This window comes from Mus caroli, unplaced genomic scaffold, assembly GCF_978045245.1.
Source record: "Mus caroli unplaced genomic scaffold, Mus_caroli_1 scaffold_8, whole genome shotgun sequence".
Taxonomy (NCBI): Eukaryota; Metazoa; Chordata; class Mammalia; order Rodentia; family Muridae; genus Mus; species Mus caroli.
Window position 1 is genome coordinate 89,561,534 of NW_028227263.1, and position 17,729 is coordinate 89,579,262.

The 17,729-nt window shown below is 42.6% G+C and overlaps 1 protein-coding gene across 2 annotated transcripts in view; it reads right to left on the reverse strand.

Moving 5' to 3' along the window:
* Nucleotides 1–14,754, reverse strand: part of Gabrb3 (gamma-aminobutyric acid type A receptor subunit beta3) — a 228,745-nt gene extending 213,991 nt beyond the window's left edge. The window contains exons 1-3 of one of the 2 annotated variants that reach the window (XM_021166821.2): nucleotides 14,650–14,754; nucleotides 13,722–13,813; nucleotides 13,457–13,524 (exon numbers count right to left, since the gene is read on the reverse strand). In XM_021166821.2, coding sequence (XP_021022480.1) covers nucleotides 13,457–13,524; nucleotides 13,722–13,813; nucleotides 14,650–14,729 — 240 coding nt within the window. In that variant the 5' untranslated portion in view covers nucleotides 14,730–14,754. Of the gene's footprint in view, nucleotides 1–13,456; nucleotides 13,525–13,721; nucleotides 13,814–13,938; nucleotides 14,120–14,649 lie in introns of those variants that run through there. The other variant, XM_021166820.2, reaches the window with a different exon arrangement.
* Between the last annotated feature and the right edge of the window lie 2,975 nt (nucleotides 14,755–17,729).

Genomic DNA, 17,729 nt, shown 5'->3' on the forward strand with positions numbered 1-17,729 from the left:
GTTTATGTCAATGGCTCAGTCACTCACGTATGAGTCAAGCCACCTTCTAAATCCCAGGTATTCTGGAATGGGGCAGGGGGGGGAGGCAGAGCAAGAGGACACAACTCAGCAGCACAACTGAATTAAAATCAGTCATCCAAGGCACCGTCACTAGGTGACATTACCTACTTTGAAAGTTAAAACAGGAAAAGCTCACTGCTTTGACTCCTTCCAGCTAGCTCTGGTGTTAAGCTTAAAAAAACAAAACAAAACAAAAATCGAAGGTCCTTTGGTAAGACTGGAATTCTTCAAATCTGTGAATAAAGCCCAGTTTGGAGTCTCTCGCTAAAGCTTCAGTCTGATGTATTAACACCAGTGACTTTCCCACATATTTACAAAACCAGTACTGTACACTCCACTTCTCAACTCTCCCAAAGGGCTCTCTTGTCCCGTTGATGAAATTCTATTACTATGCTTACTATCTCAGGCTATTATTGTGTTCATTATTGGTTTTGAATTTTGGCTATAATGGAAAAAAAAAAGGAAAATCTGCATTAAAGTGCTGTGCCCTAGAAACACTAGCACTATTGTGATAATTCACACAGGAAACAGTTCTCTAACATGTGAGATAGACTGCAAGGCCCTCCTGCTGGTTAAGTGACCAGGGTTATTATAAGCACTATAGGATGGCAAGTTCCCAGTCTTCTAGCTGAACATTATTGCATAATCAAGTTTGGATTGCAGCAAAGGTGGGTATATAGCAGGAAATTAGCTGTTGGTTAATATATGCTTGATTTCCTGTCAGCCTTTGGAGAATTTCTCTTCTGGGGATGTGAGAAAAGAAAAGAGAACCCTTTTCAGTTGTTTTGAAATAAAGAACGGTGAAAGAAGGGAAGAACATTATTGCTTATCTCTTAATAATAGGTAACTGACATCCTGGTCAGCCACACAGGAGCCATGCTGGGCATACACTACTTTAACTGGCCATTCCCCCTTTATTCCAGTAAACTAAGAAGTGACTGTGAGCTGCACCCACCCAGGCTTTCAGAGAGCTGCTCATTCCCTATCTATGCTAATTCTATTAAACTTAGAAAGAAAAAAAAAAAAAGATGTTTGCCTCTTTGAATGCCTGAACTTTGCAAGAGCAGCAAGAGAATAAGAGAGATTTGTAGACAGAAGGAGAGCTTTCATAGCACACACATGGACTACGACTGCAGACCAATGTTGTAGTGTCACATGGAAAAACTGCAAAACTTCTCAGCATACACCACAATCCATTACCACAAGGGCTTTGCATATGATGAGAAAACAAAGAAAGGCTCAACACTTTGAAACGTTTAATTTGTTATGATTTCAGTGGAGTCAATAACAGCTTCCAAATGTGAGCCACACCATTCATTGATTTACATAATCTTAAATAGGTAGAGTCTGAGTTACATAAGAATTTGAACATCTGAATTTCTCCTTTTGCAGAATTGAATAACTTACAAGAGTCAACAATTTTACTTAATGCTATACATATATTGAGGGGAAGCAACACCTTCATTCTTACCCTCTACAACCTACAAGATTGGATTTTATATATGTATCATTCATTTGTATTGAGATCAGGCATCAAGAGGAACTATAACATGGCAAAATGCTGGGTTTTTACAGTAGCTCTTATATACAAATGCTGCCCTTTAATTATATGCTTCCAGCTGGGATCCAGAACCTTACACATCCTAGCTGGGTTTTGCCTCTCAACTATCTTCTTTAAAAGCAGTCTTTTCATTCTGCATTTGGCTAAATGCAATAGTACATTTAATAAACAGCCAGCCTATGTGCTCTTCTCTTTGATTTTCATTTGTAAATTCCATGCAAAAATTTATGAAATTAAGAAAACACCACAAAATAATAAAAAGGAAACATTAAATGTGTTGAATCTTAATTCTGAATATGGACAATTTTGATAGCCCACAATTTCGCTATCTTAGAATAAAAACAGAAAGATGTTTTGACTACAGGAGACACATACACAGTCCACTTGAAGATGTACAACAAAGCTGGGTGTCTATTCCTTGTTGCTAAAGCAATGTGGCTCATAGCCCTGCCTCCAAGATCTCTCCATCACAAATGGCTAGGTCTAAACAGGCATGAACCCTTCTCTTCCTAAGTTGCTTCTTCTCGGGTATTTGTTCAGAGAAAAAAGAAAAGTAATTAAAAAGCCATAAAGGAAGGATTTGTCCAAGTTCTCACAAAACACTCTGTGACCTAAATGTTCCGACAGCTAACTTTTTCCACAGTAGAAGTGTTCTTGCAAGTTAAACTTCCAATGGCCTCTATAGGTTAACTTGTTAGGATGTGGTGAAAATTACCCATGCAATTAAACTTTCATTTTATAAGATGAGTTCTCAAGTGTGGGCATGCAGTTATCAGTCATAAAATAAACTCATGTGATATAATATAATGGTAAGTAAGGCAAACCATAGGAAAAAGATAGTTGCACAGATAGATGCTGGATAGATAGAGATAGGCAGATAAATGCTACAAAGTAGACACAGATATGAAGATAGATATATTCTGGATAGATAGATAACAGGTAGAAAGATAGATGCTGGATATATAACAGGTAGGAAGATTAGATAGATAGATAGATAGATAGATAGATAGATAGATAGATAGATAGATAGATGATAGATAGATAGATAGATAGATAGATAGATAGATAGATAGATAGATATGCAGATGAGTGTTCTCTTTCCAAAACAAGAATCCTGAGAGAGAAAGGGGAAAGGGAGGGAGGATGTTACCTCTATACACAAACACATACGTATGTGTGAAGATCAGAGGTTGACACAGAATGACTTCCTTTACTTCTCTCAATTTTAGCTTCTGAAACAGCCTCTTCTGGAACTCAGAGCTCATTAAGTAGCTAGGCTACCTGTCAACTGAGCCAAGAATCAATGGACAGAGGGACCTTCCTGTCTCCAATGCCCCTCCTCTCTCATTTCTGCCCTAACCAGCTCTGGAGTTACAGATGTATAGAAGCATTTCTGGCTTTTACATGAGTGCTAGGGTAAGAATGCAGCCTTCCGCTTGCACAGCCAATTCCTTACTTATAGAGCCATCCCCCCACCACAAATCCTCCTCCTTTCTTGTGAGTGTGTGTATATGAGTATGTGCAGTTGGGTTGGGGTGTATGTACATGTGTGGGGTGGGGGTATGGTGTTTGCATGTGAGTGTGACTAAAAGAACATATTGTGCACATGCAGATGCCAGAGAAATGCCATTAGGTAGGCATCTTCTGCTACTGGTCTTGTTGCCCTGAGACAGGGCCTCCCAGTGACCTGGAAGCTTTTTGTTTTTGCTAGGTTGGTTGCCAGTGAGCTCTCAGGATCCACCTGTCTCCACTCCTATGGACCGGGTAACAGATCTGTGCAGTGGATTACAGGTATGTTCACTTAGGTGCTGGGGACTTATATATCCTCAGGTTTACATAGCAAGTGCTCCTACCCAGTAAGGCCACTCCACAGGCTCCAGTCTTAAGCCAGTTTTCTGTCCTTCCACGTAGCAAAAACGAAAAACAATTACAGTTGAAATGTTTGACTCACTACATTTCTGGATCTACTTTGATTTACTCGCCCACTCATACCAGGTTTTGGTAACTCCTGAGCTTTCTAGCTAAATCAAGCAATATTATCCTCCTATAGCAGTACTATGGCTTGTGGAAAAGTCTAGAAGTATACCTGTGCTCTGAGCTAATACCACTGGCTCTACATAAACATGAACATGTATATGAAACTTACAGAACTACACAAAAGTGGTTACCAAGTAGAGGCAGGGGGTTTGTTTGTTTGTTTGTTTGTTTGTTTGTTTTAAATTATTCTGAGGAACATGTTTAAAATTGCTAGAGAGTTTTATCCAGATACAACTTTATTTTATGCAAAGATAACATAAATTATAATATGGAATCTTAGACCATAACAGAACATCTGAGCCTTGGTAAGTTATAAAGAAAATGTATTTGTTTCCTGCTATTGGAGAAGGCTAGGAAGTCTAAGGTCAAGACATCTGCAAACGTCTTCTTGCTATGTCATTCCACAGAGGGCAGAAGGAGTCAAACTCACCCTTTTATGAGAAATCCAGTACTATGGTATTTATATTGATCACTGCTTAAAGTGTCACATTTCAACACTATTGCACTGGATACTAAGCTCACACACACTTGCACTTTGGGGACAATTGCAAACAGGAGCATGTACTACAAATGAGCTAGTGGGAAAAACATAAATATCAGAAATTCTGGGTATGAAATGTAACATGTTCAATCACAGAAGGGGACTTTCCTACAGGATGCAACATTGAAGTCGACCTGTCTCCCTCCATAATGTATCTCCCCATTGTCAACCCCAATAATGTCTCTCCAGGGTTCTAGTACTTCTCTCCAGAAAGCAGGCTCAGGCAGCAGCCACAGGAAGCCATATTTTGTTCTCAGCACTAGTCTGTTGGACTAGGGCTATGGCTCAGCACGGAGTATTTGCCTTTTATGCAATGGGGCCTGTGTTCTATCCTCAGCACCTCTACTACAACAGTAATAAACAATGTGTGGTTGGCCCAGAAGCTTACTGAGCCTTTTATTTTTCAATACATTCATCCTTTCCACCTTACACATTGTTCTCCTAGCAGTCTGAAGAAAAAACAGAGGCTTAAAATTCACAACCTTCTCCTGGGCATGAAAGTCTGTTACTGTGAAACAAAATGCTGTTTTGTTTTGTTTCTACTTGACCTATGGGAAACAATACAGAAAATATCACCTATAACCATCAATGATAACATATGAATTTCTTTTATGTAAAATCTTTGCCAAATGCATAGCCCCTGAATTACAACAGGAAAAATATTTATTTTGTATTAATAGCAAGAATGACAGTTGTATATACACACACACACACACATAATATTTGTGTTTGACAACTATGTAGAAAGTATTTGTAAATTTACTTTGTAATCATTTCAACATCACATTTTCTTTCAAAATTTAATTTTTGAGTAAGAAGTAGATGGAGAAAAACATGTGATGATGTAATCAATGGAATCTATATCCTCTTTCAAAATGAATAAAGAAGCACAAATTAGGGCTTGTAAATGGGTGTCGTTTTATTCACATCTTAATGTTATTCTTATTCTTCTGAATGTGAGAATCACTCACGCTGAAGCTTTGATTGTTTACAATGTGGCTGTGTGGTGCTTAAGCTTCCTGGCAAGATGCAGACATACAATAGCTAGCACTTATTGTTGGATTTATTCTATGTCATGACACAGTCTCGAGAAAACTACAACTAAGGCAAATCTTCACCCCAGCCTCAGAATGCAAAGCTCCGCTCTGGTTTAAATTGATGGTACTGCAAATCTCTAAGAGACGGGACCTATCTTTGTCCTTCCAAGTTTTGAAGATAGATAATTATTTTAATGGCTAACATAAATGGTCCTAAAGTACACAGCCCTAAAAATCATCAAGCAACTGAAAGCTACCTCATCTCTGGGTAGTACTACTAGGAGGGATGGGGACGCGTGGCCCAAGGAGTCTCTATAAAAAGCACAATTTCAGCTCCTCAACTGCCTGGAAAGGCTCGTGTGCTTTCTAAGCAGAGACAAAATTCTGTGTCAAAACACAGTGATTGGTTTAGAATTACCCACACCAACCCTGACACAGGCTGAATTTTGTGGGGTGAATGCAGGCTTTTACTCTTCTTTCCGCTTTGAAATCAGCATAAAAGCTCCTTAGTGACAGAGGTAGCAGCTACTGAAGAGTTTATTTGTAGCTTATGGTACTATATGGAGTACAATTATACATTCTGACTGAACTATGGTACTATATGGAAAACAATTATACATTCTGACTGAACTATGTCTCCTCAAGTAAAAGAATTGCATACATATTTGTCTGGAAGATTCTTCACAGGTGCCCAAGTTTTAAGTTATAAAAGTATCTTCTTGAAAATGTTTACACTTACTCATTAAATTGTATATACATTTAGCTGTTTGTTCTCGTTCATACCTTTTTTTTTTTTTTTTTTTTTTTGTAAAGCAAATATCTGATAGGCACCTCTCAAGCAACAAGCAAAAAACAAGTACTACTCTACTCACAGTACTCACAGTACCCAGACACAGTTCTGCCTCACTGGATCTAATGGAGAATCAATGGGGGAAACTGTACAAGGGAGACAACCAAATACAGTTTAAAACTGTGACAAATGTCAGAAAGAATATGGTATCTTAGCAAAGTAGGAGGGGAGAATGTACCTTAGGGTGACAATCCTACTGACCCCTGCACAGAGCATGGGTGTCACTCTCTAGTAAGGTAAGCTGGGAAGGCCTTTGAACAAGCCCTGGTCCCAGCCCTGCTGCTCAGTACATCTGTGCCGGTTTGCCCTGAAAATACTTCCTTATCTGAACTTTTAATACTTTGCCAAGGGTGACTGGCACTTTTGAAAGGCAATGTGATATAATATTTGAAGAATGTAAAATAAGTAAATAGTAAAACTGCACAAGGATGTGACTCTTTTGCACTTCAAAAGATTTCATCTGCTCCATGTGCTTCAGATACCTCAGAATACAGTGACCGGTGCACATTATAAAACACAGACGACCCACGTGAAAAAAGGGAGAGGCTCTGTTTCCTAGTCTGTCACATTGACCAGATTTTGATAAATGGCAAGTACTGGATCCAAATAACTTGACACGTGAAAATGACAAAGTCTACAATCTGACTTAAGCTTTATTTTTTCTTTTCTCAGAGTCACATACACTGGCCCCCTGAAACCCATGTTGTTGTTTTGGTTTGTTTTTTTTTTTTCTCTTAGCTCCTTCATGCAGTCACTTGAAGGGACTACCCCCCCTCTTTATGTCTGTGCCATTCCTCCTTTAAACAATCACCAACTTTGACAAGGAGTACAGACAGCAGCCGCTACTCATCCAACGGCTTTCATTTCCTGTCATCTAAGGAAACATGAACAGAGGGTTTGCTTTGGAAGGCTGAAGACAGAAACTTGTCATAATTTTCAACCAACTGAATCCCAGTTAATTTCCTTCCAGATATAACTGTTTGTTAAATGTGCATCACTTAAAACTAAATATTTACATGCCAGGCACCATACACAACCCTGAGAAGGCTCAAGAAGAAAGCCATTCAAAACAAGAAAGAGAGGGAAAGATCCACTTTTTTAAAAGAAGCTCTAACAATACAAGCTTTCCAAGCTCCCTAGAGGGAAAGAGGAAAGCATCTGCCTAGGGCTCCCTATACCATCCGTGCTAATATTAAACACAAGCCTCTTTTCATAAAGAGGGTTATATAAGGGGCTGCTGTAATTATTTCCTCAGTTCATTTACGCGTTCTTGTAAGTGCCTGGCATTGATGTACTCTCATGACTTAGGCATGAAACATACTGGCAGTGAAAAGTATTATTCTCAATGAACACCCAGACCTCTATGCACAGCAGCCTAGAATCAAACAGGGACTCACTCTGTGGATCTTCCTGAGAATGTCTTCCTGGTAAGCAGCTTTCCAACCCCCAACTGGGTCAGCGAAACATTCTTTCCCTGGCTGAGTCATACCCAGCTTTCTTCTGCACTGAGAACACTAGCATATTCCCCACCTTTGAACTGCTTGTAGCAATTCTTTTACAGCTCTGAATGTGATCTACGCCTTTAGTGAAGGAACAGGGGACAGACGGCTCCCTGCTACGGATAGCACAAGTGTTTTGACTACAGTTTTCTCTGCAGGGCCCTGCATGATCCGGTGTTGGCATCCATCTGTGCACTGGAAGCTTGGGGTCAGTGAGTCACCTGAGACTAGAGTTCATAGCATTAGGAGTGAAACCATAGCTGCTAGGTCTAGATTCTTTCTAAGCACCCTAAAAATCTTCTGGGATTTAGCCTCCTGCCAGCAAGCCAGCAGAGTGCAAGATTATACTAGATAGGCTTTCAATCAGCAATCATCAACAGCAATGCCACTCTGAAGTCAGAAAAATGGTGTTAAACAATTCTCCAAAGCCTTGATCCTAGCTTACTCTAGCCTGAATAGGTCTGCTCTTTCTTCTTTCATCTGGGAAAAAAAAAAGCCAAGAAAAGTGAACTAAATGAACATAATGTATGAACACTTGTATATGAACATGTATGAATGTGTGAACATCAGGTGTTCCTCATAATGAACATTAGCATAGGCCCTTATGCTGTTTTGTCTAAGTATCTGGAGCTAACCATTGTATTGCTGAAGTTCTGCTACCCTATGGTGTTTTGTAACATGAATGACAATGTTTCTATTTAATAGTTAAGAGGCTCCAGACGGCTTCCTGAAATGGGCTTAAACTGTGTTCTTCTGCACTATGCTGTTTTTACACCTAAATACATACAAGTGGATTTATGAAGGGAAAATGCAACATGTGACACCTTAACCCAAGAGACCTAGTTTTTGTCAACTTGAGGAAAACTAGGGTGAGCTGGGAAGAAGGGATCTTAATCGAGGAAATGTCTCTATGGAATTGGCCTTTAGACAAGCCTGTGGTACATTTTATTGGTTAATGGTTGATCTGAGAGGATCCAAGTTGTCATAGGGAGGTGGTTCTAGTTGTCTAGGAAGGCCATAAAAGCCTTGGGGAGCAAGTCATAAATAGCGTTCCTCTATGCCTTCTACAACAGCTCCTGTCTTTAGGTTCCTGCCTTCAGTTTCTTATCTGACTTCTTTCAGGGACAGAGTGGGACCTAATAGTTGGAAGGTAAAGTAAACCCTTGTCTCCTTAAGTTCACTTTGGTCACATGTTTTACCATAGTAATAGAGTCCCAAACTAACACAGTACCCATGGATGATGCCTAGGCTGCAGTAAGGACAAGGCATAGGGACAATAGCTCATAGGTGTACGAAACCAGAGAAGAAAAAATGATCCTGTATCTACACTTTCATTAGGATTGAATTAATTTTAAAAGAATAACAAAGTTCTAGTTAAATCATAGAAGTAGTATTAGAACTTCTACAATTCAGATCCTCTGTTCCCAGTACTTCATAGTAAAAAGGAAGAAAGTGGGGTTTAAACAATAAACTAACAAATTAATCCACATTTTAATAAAAGTCCCATTTAAAATACTCTAAGTACATTTTAATTTTTTAGCAGTACCTTACACTTTCTATATTTCAACCATTTATTTATCCATCCACCTATCTAGTCTATATGCATCTTACACAAAGACCACTGTTAAGCACCAAAACCACAACACAAATACGATAATTTTCAGTACATAGTATCCTCACATGTATACAATCTCTCAGAAATCCATATGCTAAATCTCAATAATTATATTACAGTGTCTAATTTTACGGATACTTAAAATGTTAAAGGGAGTGTAAGAGAAACAAAACAAGTTATATCAAAGAAAATGATGTCACTTTCTCACTGTCAGGAATCAAGAAAAGAAAAACAGGAAGACAATAATCAATAAATAAAAAGTCTCTCCAGTAACCATATATAAAGTTGTGGCAAAAATCAATTCTATGTATTAAAGTAAACAAATGCACTCCTAATTACTTGCACAAAACACCAAAAAGAGAAATCAGAACACACACATAATTTGTATAATTGTTTGTCTGAGATCTTTGGGGGCATCATCGACACATCTTCCAGCAGGTACAGACAACGCTTTACAGTGGTTTAAAAAGAAAAATCACAGTATCGCCACTGTGCAGCAATGGTCTCCAAAACTCATAAACAAACAGATTTTCATCTCTCCGGTATAGTGACATATGTGATTCTATACAACATAATTCAGAGTACATGGATACTTTCTTATTTCATGAAATGTATGTTTTCAGAACTATGGCTATGAAACTGCAGAGGCAGCTCAGTGTTACTTATCTAGCAGGCATTCCCAGCACTGCAAACAAATGCTTGTGTGCATATGTGTGTGTGTGTGTGTGTGTGTGTGTGTGTGTGTGTGTGTGTGTATGCATGCATGTGTGTATGTGTGTGTATGTATACATAGGACTCTGTTTATATATGTGTGTATGTGTGTTTCTGTCTAGATGTGTGTGTGTGCATATATTATATGGGTGAGTACTTCAAGAATATTTACAACAAATATATGACTTTTTATGATCACTTATCACAATAGTTTTAATTCTGCTATTCTTTATTTTGCTCTTCTATCTAAATTTAAATTGTTACCAAAATATTCTCTTTAAAGCACATCTCAAATCTTGTCAGCTTACACACTCCTATTTTCCACAAATTACCTTGTGAAATCTTGGGCATGATGTAAAAGGGCCTGGGCAGCTTATGTGTCTTCTGCTTTTTAAGTTGCACTTCTCTGGTTATAAGCACAACTCTGATCCAGCTCATGCAGCCGTATGTACCTTTGCCATTTGTTTCCCTGAGCCAGAACATCCTCTACTGGTGGTACCAGCCAGTATCACCTGATCCAGAACATCCTCTACTGGTGGTACCAGCCAGTATCCCCTGACCCAGAACATCCTCTACTGGTGGTACCAGCCAGTATCACCTGACTCAGAACATCCTCTACTGGTGGTACCAGCCAGTATCCCCTGACCCAGAACATCCTCTACTGGTGGTACCAGCCAGTATCACCTGACCCAGAACATCCTCTACTGGTGGTACCAGCCAGTATCACCTGACCCAGAACATCCTCTACTGGTGGTACCAGCCAGTATCCCCTGAGCCAGAACATCCTCTACTGGTGGTACCAGCCAGTATCCCCTGACCCAGAACATCCTCTACTGGTGGTACCAGCCAGTATCCCCTGACCCAGAACATCCTCTACTGGTGGTACCAGCCAGTATCCCCTGACCCAGAACATCCTCTACTGGTGGTACCAACCAGTCTTCATGCCCATCCAGGTTAATTCTAATTTCTTTCATGAAGCTTTCCACATCAGAAACATTCCTCTCCACCTTCTAACCCTCCTCTGTCTTTTTCTCTCTCCCCCTTCCTCTCTTTACCCTGCATGTCACTCATCCGCTTGAGTGGTGCTTACCATGTCCTAGTTTTTGAGTGCCATTGTTACTTCCAATAGTTACAACACTCTTAAAACAAGACTACTCATTATTTAGTGATTGTTTCTTTACTCATAATTTACAGTATTTGGTTTTGTGCCACGGTTAAGGAAGCAGTTAACTGAATAAATTACTCCCCCCACACACTCACACACATACACACAAAAATGGCTGCATGAAAGTTTAAGCCTTAAGTTCACATATTCTCTGCTGTTTCCTGCCAAAGGTAACTGCTAAAATAATAACCACATTTGAGGTTCTTTTGATAATTGGTCATGTGTCATAACTCTTATGTACATGTGTGTTCTACAGTACAATGTTGGCTAATCTGCTTCTGTAGGAAAGACATTTTTCCTGGCTGCCAATCATGTCTGTCCAAAAGCCTTTGGCCCGCAATGCTACTAAGCTCTAATTTGTATTCAAAATAAAGTTATATCTCCAGAGTCAGAAAAAGCACTCCCGTGAGAAAACAAAAAGAGAACATACTGGGTTATGCTGTGCACAGTTACTGTCATACACTTTAACGCTGTTCTGTATTGAAACTTATATCTTCAGTTCATCTATCAATAATGGACTATGAACAAAGACAAATAAGTGATATGTTTACATGTATCAACCATCAGCATAAAATCACAACAGCTGGACAATGAAATCATAAAATGTGCAATGGTGTACACTATCACTCGCCCTCATTCTTCTGATCTTTTAATACTGTGTGTTCTTAAAGCACCATTCAATACATTTGGCTTCCGTTTGACATACAGTGATGTTTGACATAGAGACGCACTAAATACACACGTAATTAGTTTTCTCAAGTGATCTTGTAATTTCCCACTGAAATTGTTCCAACAGTGGATCAGGAATAAGTGAAATTGCGCCCACCAGATCATAAAATACACCTTTTGGACAAAAGTATATTGTAAAGCTATAAATAAGTTCAACGTGCATAATGTTTATTTTTAGTGTGCACTAAAGTCATGTCTCTCCTGTGCTACTATGTTTCATGTTGTACTACCTGGATACACAGATGTCCCGAGTGCTATATTTTAGAGGAAAAGAACAATTTAAAAATAAGAACAAAACAAACAAACAAACACTGTTGCTTCTTTTTTTAAGGTGCTGGAGACCAGTACTGTTTATCAAAGTCAGGACTTGGTGAGTGTTAGATAAGTGTGTGCTATATTCCTGAGAAGTCCAGCCCCTCATGTTGTAATTAATTCTTTTTAGAAAATTATGAAAATAAGTTTGGTGGAATATGTTTTTCCTATAAACCTCAAAATTTATTTATTTAAACATAAATCTTATAATGCTTAAAGAAAAGTATTCTCATTTATTTGTACAAATTATAGCTCTATAATTAATAGAAAAGTTTCTCAAAATATTGTGCACAAAACACCTGTTTTAAAATAACTTGAGCTACTGTCCTTCAGTGTGAATACCCCGGAACTCCACTCTAGCTCATGTCTATCAGAACTCCTTGGACTGAGTCACTGGAGAGTACGAGTTGAGAACAAGTTTGCCCATGTGATTCCAATGTATATCATGTTAATAAGAAAAACATACCAACTCATATTCTCAGCATTGTTTGACCAAAAGAAAAGTTGCCAAATGATTGTTCTAGAAAAATACTGCTTCCAAACACCCATTCTTAGAATTTTTATAGTTCCACTTAACAGAAAAATCAAACCTGTTTCCTAAAGTCAAGGTATCACTTAGCTACTTCTTTTCTGGCGCATTAAGGGGGGAGGGGGAGCACCGTCTCCGCCTGTAGGGCTACTGAACTCCTCTTTCCACATGCCAGAATATTGACTCTTGTCAGCACATACATAAACCCTGACACTGGAATGCCAACCTTCCAGAGCCCAGGCAAGTCCTCCCTCCAGAGCGCGGGTCAGGGATCTGTCAGCACCTAGGACAGCGCCCGGCGGAAGAAGCCGGGCCTGTGAACAGAGGCTAAGGCTGGGACACCCACCAAAGAAGCCTCTAGACACAGACTACAACCACTTGCTCTTCTCTCCTGCGATCCGCAGCTCTTTCCAAATGACAACAAAGGAAATCCTAAGTACCTTTCACCTGGGGATGCAAGCCGCCCCCACACCCAGTCTCTCTTCACAGTGCTCAGCGCCTGTTGCTAAGGGAAGGGAGAAGGCACTCTGGAAGCCTCGCGACCAGGTGACAGCCCTCCTGAAATGCCTGGGTGCATCGGGTAGCGCTGAGGACCCGGACTCTGGGCCAGTCTAGGACCCCGCGACAGGCCCGGCGCCCACGAGCGTGCAGGGAACAGGGCGGGCAGGAGCCCAACGCCAGAGAGCGCGGCTTCCCCTGCGGGCCAGGAAGCCCAGGCCGGTTCGGGCCTCCAGCCCAACAGGGGAGATTTGTATGGGCCCAGGCGGCCGGGTAGGGCCTGGGACAGCTTGGGGAAGCGCAGGCACTCACCATGTTGACTTCAGAAACCATGTCGATGCTGGCGATGTCGATGTTCATCCCCACGCAGACTGGGGGACCTGCGGGAAGCGCAGCACACCGTGATCAGCCAGGCTCCAGCAGGGGGTACGGGTGGCTCTGAGGATGGGGGGTTCGCAAAGGACCACCCACCCCACCCCGCTGCAGCTCCGCGGAGGCCGCCCCCGCCTCCCTCTCCACCCAGACCGCCAACACGGTGGATCGCGCTTCCCGCAGCGGTCGCGCGCATCCCACTTACCCCCGAAGTCGGGTCTCAGGCGAATGTCGTAGCCTTTCAACAGCTTGTCGACCGTCTCCTTCACAAAGGACATGTTCCCGGGGTCGTTTACGCTGAAGGAGGGGCACATGGCACAGAGAACAGGGTCAGGCAGCGGCTCACCCACCAGCGCCCGGCGCGCACACAGCGCGCCAGCCCGCGCCCGGCCCGCTTCCCGTCAACCCACCAGCGACCCTACCTCTGGGCGCAGCAAACCACCGCCACCAGCACCGGGGCCGAGAAGATGCCGAAAAGCCTTCCTCCCGCAAAGCCCCACATCCCTTCGCCGCGCCCCGGCACGGGGGAGGGGGCGCCCCGCCGCCGTCGCGACCCGCAGCCGGGGCTGCTGCTGCTGCTGCTGCTGCCGCCACCGCCGCCGCGCTGGCCCGGAGCGGAGGAGGCGGAGGGGGAGGGGGAGGAGAGCAGGGGGGAGGAGCGGGCCGGGAGGGAGGAGCCCTGGCGCGGGAGCGCTGGGCGGGCGGAGGAGGGGGCGGAGCCGGACAAGAACACACCCGCCCACTATGGGTCCGCGGTCGCTCCGGGGCGCCGGCGCCCTCCCAAGCCGCGGTAGCGGCCGCACTGGACTCCCGGGGAAGGGCTTGCGTGCGGCCGCAGGTCCGCGCTGGACACTGCGGGCGAGGGCCACGACTGCGTGGCGCCTTGCAGGGCGGGGGATAGGCCACGGAGCCAAGTCCTCAGAGCTTGCAACGGCCGGGCGAAGGATGGGGCCCTGAGTGCAACGTACCGGCACCGGGGACATAGGAAGTGCTCCACATCTCTCGCCCTATCCCACCCTCCACCTTCAACCCCGCCCTGCTCAGCGGGAGAGCCAGTGGGCTTCGCACCGAGCCTTGGCGCTCTGCCTGGTCCGGATCCAAGCTGCAGAGCTCTGAGGTAGCCTCATCCTCACCTGCTGGGCTCAGATCCTCGGGTCCCCAGGGTCCAGGAAAGCCAGATTGGCAGCAGCAGGGCCTGGAGCCCGGAGCACATGGCGCTGCTCTTCTAGCCTACCTGAGTGGGAACTGCTTCACTCTACCGTCACTGAGCTAGGAACCAACGACGACGTGGGGATCCCCGCCTCCCCCTACCCCGCCCCTACCCCCACCCGCGGGCTTTCCCGCCTGACCCATCTTCCAGCCCTTTGCATGGCGGCAAGATTATCTATTTATCAAATATGACTATGAAAAGCAGTCTCCTTAAGCTGTGCCTCTCCTGCACAACCAAGTGAGTGCTGAATCCTTCCTGCTCACATAAACGCATTCATAATGATCCGCAAAGAGAAATCTTGTCGAAAAACTGCAATTCAAGCCACACTTAAGAGACCCTAGCTTGTCATTACGAAGATGAGAAATAATGTGCCTTTTCTGGTGCAGACCAGATACATCCACCCTTATTTGAAGGTAAATATCTTTGTTTTCCTTGTGACAGGACTCCATTCTTTAGTAGTCATTAAAAAACTGCTGGAATATTGGTCGAAAACAAGCACCAGTCTGACTTTATATCGCCACTGTTCACTCGCTAGTGCACATTCCACCTGTACATCACTAGAGTACATCCACTGGTGCTTGCCCCACCCCTGTGTCACTATTGTACACCTAAGGTGTACACTCTCCTGTGGACACGGGTTGTCTGTTTTTCTATAGTTAAACCATGCGTCAAACAGGGAGCCCCACAGATCAGGTCTGTTTCTAATATCTTTAGTTCATGCGTCCAGGATGCGGTGAGTGCGTAGTAATATATGACTATTTTCCAGTATTGGCTCAGTTTTTTTTTCCTCCTATATCTGTTTTTTTTTTCTGTTACCAGATTAATGTAGGTAAATATCTAAATCTAGACTTTTATTCTCAAGCTGGCATTTTATGTGTGCATTAATTTTAAATATCTCTGCTTTTCTGAAAATCAGCAGTTTTATTTTTAGAACTGTGGATGTGACTGCATTACCTGGAAGGTTCAGAGATAAATATAGCTCCCTAATTATTTTCTGGAAAAGTCTATTCATAAGTACTTTGTATTCTGTGTCCTGATAGTGTGCACTAGAACTATCTGCAAAGTGGCACCTTCATCGAGACACACATTTTTGATTAACCAGTCTCCTGTTTGCATGTACTAACTTTAGTGATATATCCTGCTGGGAATCATCACTATGAAAAATAAATAATGATCAGAAGAGCACATGTGAACCAGCTAATGCCATTTCAGGGCCTTGTCTTCCTCCCTACTGGTTTAAATGCTCTATAGTTTGCAGAAGAGCATTACTAGTCAGTTGTGGTCTACCTTAGATCTCGCTTCCATCTCTTTCTGGGGTTCTCAGTCTTATAAATCACCAGCTGTTACCCAAGAACCTAACTCTTCAGCAGCTCTAATCAACCTTAGATGGGAGCAGGCTGTCAGTTTCCTATCTTGGCCATGTTCTCAACTAATGAGGAAAGAGTACAAAACACTTCCTGCTCCAAATGGCACTACTCAAAAATCCAGCAAGTCAGTGGTCCTAGAATGGATCTTCAGCCAACAGAAAGAAGAGGCCAATATTGGCCACTTCTTATTACCTCTTAAGAAGAGTGTCTCAGCCTCTCAAAGCAGATCCTATGAGCTATACCTCCCAGCTCCTCAGATGCAACTTGGCCTGTGTGTTGGCAAATCCTCCTGTTCTCCCTTTCCAGGTCTCAATCCCTTTTCCTTCCACTCCTGTTTTCATGGCTGCTGCACAACTTAATACCGAAGTACCATTGACATTTTGCCTGGGGATATGTTTTGTGGAAATCTGGGCTAAGCCTGGAACCACCTGGTAAATCATTAAAAATACCACTTAAAATAAATCACCTTAAAAGAGGAAAAACTTTAAAAGCACACACCGCTGCAATTCAAGTTACATGGGCCAAGGATGTGCTCACCCTCTTGGTTATTGCAGTAACTTCCTTCTGTTCTTGGCCCACTTTATAAGGTATGCCGAAAGGCTGGGTGAACACTGAGCACTACAGACCATGTCCTTCTCTCTTGCTGACATTCCTAAAACCAAGAATTTGTCACACCTTGATTAACTGGGTGATGGTGTGTTGCCAATTCAGGAGGAACTGAGCCAATGTGTCATGAGAATTGGTCATTTTTCTAAGTCGTATAATATAAATCATTTAGGAAACAAAATGGGGAGCATCAGACTAAGTGCAAAGGACTATGGGAGGCTTCAAAGAGCACAAGCTGAAAGTAAGGAAACCAAATCAATTCACCTGTACTAATCATTCCTTGCTCTATAGCTTATTTTCTTGTTTCTGGGTTAGAACAATGTTCATTCATGACAAAATATGTTGTTTCTTATTCTTGTGTATTAATTGTACAAAATAGTGAGTTTCATGTTGGCATCATGTGTCTTTTATTTAATCATGACCATTAAGACAATATGACTTTAGGAGTCCACATTGGGTAAATGTTCATGACAAGAAAAGGGGAGCAAATGGCAGTTTGTTCACAGCTAAGCAGCTTGAAGCAGGCTAGGATTCCTTGCTATCTAGATCCTCAGGTGGAGGGTTGGCAGGAGGTCACACTAAACAGGAAGCAATCAGTGCATTGATAGGAAGGATCTTATAGTGGAGTTCTTGGGAGTCTGCTAAGTAATCTGAAAGAGTGGTGGAAGACTGAGCCTATCCTCCCCCACCCCCACCCACTCTAACTTTCTGCCTCACCATTTGGTGTCTCTGTTCTTCTGCCCCAGTCACCCATGATGCTACTTGGCATTAGGTCCTCTATCTCTGAAACTATGAAACTGTTATCTAAGCGCTCTCTCTCTCTCTCTCTCTCTCTCTCTCTCTCTCTCTCTCTCTCTCTCTCTCTCTCTCTCTCTCATTCATTTTTTATAGTTAGCTGTAGTTACATATGTTCTTTGAGGGAGAAAGGAGGAATAGAAGCAGATAACTGCATCATATTTCCCTTCCTACTCTGTTTGTCTATGCTTTGGATGGTCCAACCACCTTCCAAAAAACCATGCTTTATGTATGT